Source organism: Cariama cristata, unplaced genomic scaffold (genome assembly GCF_000690535.1).
Source record: "Cariama cristata isolate BGI_N322 unplaced genomic scaffold, ASM69053v1 scaffold2591, whole genome shotgun sequence".
Classification (NCBI taxonomy): Eukaryota; Metazoa; Chordata; class Aves; order Cariamiformes; family Cariamidae; genus Cariama; species Cariama cristata.
In genome coordinates this window covers 9,797-17,933 of record NW_009598488.1, presented here as the reverse complement: position 1 = coordinate 17,933, position 8,137 = coordinate 9,797, and the positions used below count along the sequence as shown (strand labels likewise).

General features: G+C 41.9%; 1 protein-coding gene across 1 annotated transcript in view; it reads left to right on the top strand.

Moving 5' to 3' along the window:
• Positions 1-3,527, top strand: part of SLC26A3 (solute carrier family 26 (anion exchanger), member 3) — a 14,764-nt gene extending 11,237 nt beyond the window's left edge. Inside the window, exons 17-20 of the mRNA XM_009709284.1 lie at positions 1,211-1,265; positions 1,772-1,917; positions 2,719-2,781; positions 3,397-3,527. Of these exons, the coding sequence (XP_009707586.1) occupies positions 1,211-1,265; positions 1,772-1,917; positions 2,719-2,781; positions 3,397-3,420 (288 nt within the window). The 3' untranslated portion in view covers positions 3,421-3,527. The remainder of the gene's footprint in view (positions 1-1,210; positions 1,266-1,771; positions 1,918-2,718; positions 2,782-3,396) is intronic.
• The last annotated feature ends 4,610 nt before the right edge of the window (positions 3,528-8,137 follow it).

The following is an 8,137-nucleotide window of genomic DNA, read 5'->3' as shown; positions in this document are numbered from 1 at the left end:
TCCTGTGAGGACATGCTGAGAGAGTTGGGGTTGTTCAGCCTGGAGAAGAAAAGGCTCCAGGGAGAACTTAGAGCAGCCTTCCAGTACCTAAAGGGGCCTACAAGAAAGCTGGGGAGGGACTTCTTACAAAGGCATGTGGTGATAGGACAAGGGGCCATGCCTTTAAACTGGAAGAGGGAAGGTTTAGATTAGACGGAAAAAGTTCTTCCCTTGAGGGTGGTAAGACACTGGAGCAGGTTGCCCAGAGAAGCTGTGGATGCCCCATCACTTGTTCAAGGCCAGGCTGGATGGGGCTTTGAGCAACCTGGTCTAGTGGAAGGGGTCTATGTCCATGGGAGGGGGTCTAGTGGAAGGTGTCCCTGCCCATGGTGGGGTTGGAGGTACATGATCTTTAAGGTCCCTTCCAACCAAACCATTCTGTGATTCTATTCTATATTTCTAGTCTACTTCTTAAAGGCATTCCTATATGGACAGGAAAGTCAGTGGAAACCTTTGAGTTTATATGAATTTTAATGTACATTTTCCAGAGAAAATGTTCAGGAAATGGATCAAATAATTAATCCAAATTTTCTTAGAATATGAGAGTTGGCTGTGGCACCCTTTCTTCACCTGGTAAGATTTTGGGAAGATTTACAGAAATGTACATATGAAATACGTCTTTAAACACCAGGCTGGGAGTTGAAGCATTGGAGTTTCATTTCTGCTCCTGCTCTTGCTTCCCCAGATGACCTTGAACAAAGCAGTAAGAACAACATTTTCAAACAGTAGTAGCTAAAGTTAAATATCTAGAGCCACACAGGGTGTGTAAATCTAGTTCCATAGGAACTAAACACCTGCCATGTCAGTGGGAACTGTAGTTCTGCTAAAATTCCCAGTTATAAAAATCTGCCCAGAAGATTTTGGCATCTTAGTTTCACCATGTATCAAGTAGGTACAATAAAGCCATACAATTTACAAAAGAACACCTTTTTCACTGTGGGCTAGATGTATGTAAACCTGCTCCTTTTCAAAAGGAACAGTCATCCCTGTCCGCAGCCATGTGAACAGACTATCCTGCCTCTAGGCGCAGCAGAGTTTGAGTTTAGAGCTGCTTGCCATCATAGATCTTAAATACCTTACAATGGCTTGTATATTTGCTGCAGCTAATCACCGTGATGGCTGTTAGCAGCAAAATAGCAGTATCTAAATGTGCCTCTTTCCGGTTTAACAGACTTTGAAAGAATTTGTCCGGATCAACATCGACATTTACATTGCAGGGGCACATGGTGAGTATTTGCCTTTTTGTCAGCATCACCACAGATGCCTCATCCCACTGCCTTCCCTGTCCACCACCAAGCACAGTTGCAGAGCATCACCCCAGTTTTACCTTCCAGTCTTGGATAGTGAACAGATCCAGCTGAGCAGAGGCATCATCCCTCCCATGCTGTCCCCAGCAGACTGGGACCATGCACAATGGCTCATTTTACCCACGGCCGCCACTGTGCTGTACAGCTCTGGGCTGCGAGACCTGCTATCGGACAGCCTGGGTTAGGCATTAAATAAGAAACGGAGCTCAAATTCCCTTCTGCCTAGCACAGAGCAGGGCAGTGTTGATGGCCATTTACATTCCATCCTCTCCACATCAGTAAAGAGGAACCCATCTGCTCTAACAAATAAAACAGTGCAGTATACCAGCAGTTCCTGTGTTTGCAGAGGACATGCTCAGGATACACTGTTTCTTCATTTTCAAGGCCTGCAGGTCACTTTGTGCTTTGATTTTCTTTCCCCACAGAGGGCTTCCTGGACAAACTGGAGAGATGCGCATTTTTTGATGAGGAGATTAAGCCATCTATGTTTTTCCTCACTATTCATGATGCTGTTTTACACATTTTAATGAAGAAGGACATAGCCAGCTCCCCCAAATTAAAACTCACGGAGGTAACACCACGGTTTTCATATTTCATTACTTCAGTGCCTTTACGTTACTCACAGGCACCCAGCAGCGCCCTGCACAGCTAGCCAGGTGCCCTTACACCGTCTCCATATTCAAAAAGTTAATGATTAAAACTCAGCTAATCTCCAATAAATTTGGAGAGTAAGAGTGGTCGCTGGTCCAGGTGCCTGGCAAACCACTAGTGAAAGGAGTGAATAATTCCCACTGGAGACTGGCCTGGCCACAGACTTCACTTGAAGAAGAGACTTCACTCCTTGGGAAGAGCATGGTGTGAGGTGAAATCCTGGCCCATCTATCGTCAGTCCTCTGTCATCACCCATCTGTCAGGGACTGCTGCATACGCTGCAGCGGCTCTTGCAAGGCAGACTTGATGCTGCTTGCACGTAGGCTTCCCAGGACTGTCTACCTTCAAAAGGAGTGCTGAAGTAGTGCAGACAAAGTAGTACAGCCAAATTTGGTGATCACCTTTCTAGGACTGTTCTTCAATCAAGACTGGGAAAGGATCCCATATATTTCAAATCTGTTTAAAAGTACCAAACCCAGAATGCTACTCACCTGGAAACTGTCCCATTTAGCTGAACTGGCCCAGCTCTTCTGCACTGACCCAGAGACCTGGCAAGGAGCACAAAGAGCTGACAAGTGAGAGCTTCCTTCCTTCCAGGTCAACTTCCCAGGCGTGTTTTAGAGATTTAAAAAGAAAGACCTTCTTCAATGTGAAAAAGGAAAAAAAGAAAAAAGAAGCAATCCATTTCCTAACCCACAACTTCTTGTGTTCATTGCAGGAGAAAGGTAGCAGCAACAACTATATCATCATCCCCAGCAACGGACTACGCAGCCGGGAGTGCACGGTAAGACTCTGGTAGCGGCACTCCAGACGTAGGAAACACAGCCCCAAAAGCTGCTCACGGGAACTGCTAGGACTGATAACAAAAGCATCTTCATCCCTGAGATCTAGTGTCAGCCCAGAGCAGAAAGGATCCAGACAGCTTATTGATGGGATTTGACTTAAGGCAAAGCCTTACCAGAGTAAGAGGCACAGGGCTCAGCTCACCAGCCCTGCGCTTTGTGCACTGAGCTTGCAGAGGGAAGGCGGGCAAAGGCCATCTCACCAGGCTCTAACCTAGTCTCCTCACCTGTCCACTACAGCTCCCCCATGATGAGCTCACTGATAGAATGTCCATGTGGCAGAGACATCAGCATTAGTCCCATTTATCTAAACATCTTGGGCAGAAGGGGAGATTGGAGACAGGAATAAGAAAGGGACAAACACCACCTTTTGTCATGGACTTAAAGAGAAGGGCAGTATCCAGCACATGGCAACCCCATAAGGAGAAAATGTCAGACCACAGTCTTCCCACACAAACACTTTAGAGGAGCAAATTCTTAGATATTACTCACCAGAGGTCACCTACCCTGGCTATACCTTACAGAAGGTGACATTTATTTCCTTTTATTTCCTACAGATTCCAACAGAAACAAAATTTTAGATTTAATTTTCTAAATACAATATCCTCCAGCAACAGAACATCAGTTACAGAAGATGAATGTAGACGCAGTGATCAGCGTGAAGACAGAAGGATACTTTTAAATACCTTAAGAAGGATTTACTGTATATGGTTATGTTCCAAGTTTTGGAATGGGCTTGTTAGTCTTTATGTGTCTCTGTATATATAGATATGTATTTATGTACATACACAGAAGCTAAAATCACATGGATTTTCTTATTTCATACTTGTTGACAGCCTACCCACAGATTTGAAGAAGCAGGTTATGTCAACCCTATTTGCATATACTTGTACATATATCTATATCATTCTGATAGTTTGTAGACAATCTGTACAGTTACTAGAGAATATATGAATATTTGAAATCTTTTAATTTATAACACAGATTAATAGTTGGGAGTGATATTTTATCTTCAGCTTGTATATAACTTGTATAAAGTTTTCTTGATGATTTGTAAGATATCTAGTAGACCAAGTTATTAAACTTGTTCTCAGCTCACTACCATGAGCATAGCGTACATAGTGACTATCGTATCTACTGTAAAACACAAAGATCGTTCAGGAAAGACACAGCATTTTCAGATCCAAACATGACTCATTGATTTGGTTTGGGCTGGTATAAAGCGCACAAGAGTGGATACATTTATAGCAAACTATTAAATAATGATTTTGGTAACTCTGCATTGCTTGCTGCATTTGTCAATATACCATCGAGGTAGCTCACAATCAGCGAGACCCAGTGTGTGTCGCCCAGTGAGCGGACAGACACGCTGGCCCCAGAACTCGGCTCGGCAAGAGCCGTGGGTGCGGAGCTGCCAGGTGGGCAGGCTGAATTGTCCAGGTCTCTTGGACAGATGCACAGGGGACTTTAACTTAAAGAGTCTACTCTGATATCGTAGTCTGCACAACCCAGCCTGCACAACTGCTGCCAATTAACTCCTGCTGGAAGTCTAAGGCTTGAAGATGAACTACATCACATCTTTCAGAGAAAAAAGAAACAAACCCCCAAAGTGACAGAACTTTTAATTCAGCAGAGCAAGGGCTGGCGGTATAAAAATCTTCAGCCTAGAGGAAAATGGAACCATCCCCAGAGTCTGAAAGAAACAGCAGTCTGAAATCACAAGAGATTTTAGTTTTCAAGCCTAGTTTTGACTTTCAACCAAGCTGTGGTGACCAGAACTGTGCATTTGGACTTGTAGTGAAGAAGGGCTGAACTGAAGGAGGAAGTGTTCGGGGTAAACAAGAACCATGATTTTTATACCTGTAGTATGCAGGACTTCAAAATAAAATTTGAAGGAAAATCAGACAGAAGTGGGGAGAAATACTGCTTGGTTTTATAAAAGGTATATATACATATGCCACGTTTAGTTGGTACCTTCATTTAGAAAACTGAGCTTCCAAAGAGAAATGCCATAGATGTCACCTCTTTGAACCTCAGCAAAGCCTTCTGTGCTGTGCCACGTGCAATTTTTAATACCACTGGAGAAGATGGGATGACTAAAGGCACTGAAAGGCAAAGATGGATTATGCTAAAGAGGAGATGACAATTAGGAGCTTTGAAAGGGAAAATTAGGATGGAGGGAGCACTAATCTGTTAAATATTTTCATTACTTTTTTTTTTACCAAAACTGGTATCTGTTATCTGATGAAATCTGCTAATGAAACAAAGCTGGAAGATAATATTAAAGCCAGGAGGCTTTGAATACAGAAAGAATGAGGTAAGCTTGAAGACTGAGGTAAGAGAAGTCCAGCGTTCACAACACACACTCATGCATTTGCAGATGAATAACAAGCTGCGGTTCTGCAGTGGGTGATCATGCGCCCAAAATGGCATGGGAGATGTGGCGTTCAGTGGTCATCCCAGTGAGGTGTCAGAGGCTGCTTTCTACAGACACCAGACGGATGGTGGGCAGTTGTACTAGCCCCCTGCTCTCTGCCACAGCAGACTTGCTGGCTAAGTCAAGTACCTGTCATGTGCCAGGCAACCAGCACAACAGTACCTGAAAACAGGTACAATCAAGGCCAAATTGCCTTTCTAATGTGGCCTTCCAAAAAAACATAGATTATATCAGAACAGATTTTTCCAGCAGGATGGGGAAGATATTGGCACTACTGTGCAATGCACAGGGGAGATTTCACTCTAAATACTCTGAACTTCAGGACTGAGCCCTCCGGTTCAAGAAACATGAAGTCAAACTGCATTTAATGAGGAAAATTGCTATGAGGATCTTTGTGGAATGGAGAGCCTGTATCTAAGGACTGGCAAAAAGAGATATAGATACATCAGGGATTTAACCTAAGAGAGAGAAAAAGCTACGCAAGATAAAAAATAATATTGTCCTATGAGAAAAAAACAAACATATAAACTGGTCAAACATAAACATAAGTTACATATTAGAAGATGTTTCCCAACTTACACAATGGTGAGATTCTAGAACATTCTTTCCAGTTAGAATAAAATGAGCAAAGAACCCAAACTACTTTTAAGATGAGGCTTAACATATTTATGAAGATCATGATACCACATCATACCAGTGGAACCTGGGCTTTCTGACCCAGGCCATTCTTTCCAGTTCTGTGCTCACGTGCACCTATACAGACTCAGGCAACATCCCTAGCAAAAGCAAGTTAGTCTGGTGGAGTATCACACATTGCACTTCAAAACCATATTGGATTTGCTAACAGGCTTCAGGTTAAGAAACAAAAAAATGTTCTTTTCTAAATTGCACACCTCAGAACAATTCATTTCAATACTAATGGCTCTTCTGACATAGCAGAGTGCCCCAGAGCATAAACTCTCCTTCCAAAACTATTCACCTTTTCTTAAATGGGGCTTACCTAGACAGCCTTAACCAGAGCACCTTGCACTTCCAAGTCACAGGTCCCTCCCACCTATTTGCCATCCTCTTAAATCACCCTACTCCTTATTTTTTAATGTTGGTAACAGCAGCGTTGTATTTCTGACGCTTTATGTGATTTCTACCCCCCCGGTACTCATTATTTCTGCATTCAGCTCTCTGTTACTCTAATACTAACGATTTTCTGTGGGCAGTTTGCCCCTCATGCAGATTGTAGCACATACATCTTGCTCTGTTGTGGGATATCATGCTAATGCAGATTTACTGGCTTATTCTTGAAACAGGGACCTTTGGAAACCTAGATATTTACTGGTCCTCCATTGGGCACTGTTGCTGCTCAGTTAGAGCAATACCATGTATCACTTTTTGGTATTTTACTCAAGAATAATCTAAAAGGCAAATTTCATACCTGCTTTCTTTTTGCAGAGCTGACAGGTATCGTGTTAATTCATCAACATATATCCTGAGCTTCTCTCTCCTCAGCACAGTGCAGATGCTTGGTAACTAAATAACAGGCATTTTTCAGCCAGCAAAAAGGATGGAAAAACACAGAAGCCATGGTGCCTGTGATGCTCCAGCCTACTCTCACGCCTGGTTTTCACTTTGCAGTGCAGAAGAGATTGCCTGTGTGAAAGACAGAGACAAAAAATTCAAAGTTATTCAGTTATTCAAGGTCTTGGGCCCAATGGAGACAACATTATAACACGCAAACCCGTATTTTTTTCCATTTCAAACTATGTTTCTATTAAGTAAAAAGTATCTTTAGGTACTTCTTTACTGAAAAGGAATGTCACTCACAGTTCTCTACTCCTCATCCCTGAGCTGAATGTGGACAGCTTTCTTGTCTCACTCTTCTTTACACATCTGCTCCCTTCTGCTTCCTAAGAAAATGCCTGAAAGTTTACCTGATCCAGAAATGGCAAAGAACAAGTGCAGGAACTCTCGTTAGTACTTATGTGATTTTATTTAGTGTAAGAAATAATTTATCATAAATTATCTTGGAGTTGTGTTCAAGCATTGGTTTTCACAAATAAAACTGAAGAAAACTCTTGTCAACTCACACATATTCTCGTCTATGTAAAATTACTCATTTGGGGTTTAAGCAGTTACGCTTAAGTTCTTTTGCGAAACATTACTACACAAAAATGGAAACATTCCTGCCCACTTGCATACATTATCACTCTATCCACTAACAGAAAAAGTGTATTACAATCAGTCCTACTAGCATTCGAGAATCACTTGCATTCTATTATCAAAATGAATTACTATAGTTTCAAGATGACTGAGCTAATTTACCAGCTTCCTGCTGCTACTTCACCCACACCTTTCCAGATGTACATTGGATTTTTTTAATCTCTTAATCTCTTGTACTCATGAACTGAGTCAAAACAGTTTTTCTAAACACCCAAGAAATGAATGTCCCATATTTAGAGAACAAGGAGATGCAATTCAGAGTAGGAAAAGTTTCTAAAGTCGCTCTGTCTTATGGCTAAGTCAAGACTAAAAGGAGCTTTAAACTTCATTATTCTCACTCACATTGCCCACACAAATGCACGTAGTTCAGTTTACAAGCTGGTCAGTATGAATCATTAGTGCGAACATAAGATCTCTGAACACCATGAAGAACCTCAGAGTTGTGAAGGCACCATTACTATATAAAGATGATTTAACAACTGTCAAGAACTGTTTTTAACACCATAAAATTAAAAACAGGGGAAATACAACTTGTATAATACTGACATTTCCTTTAGAAACGTAGTCAGGATTTACATTAATATAAACCTTGCACATTTCTCTGCTGCACTGGGCCCTGTAGCATCATATATATGAACAGGAAAAGT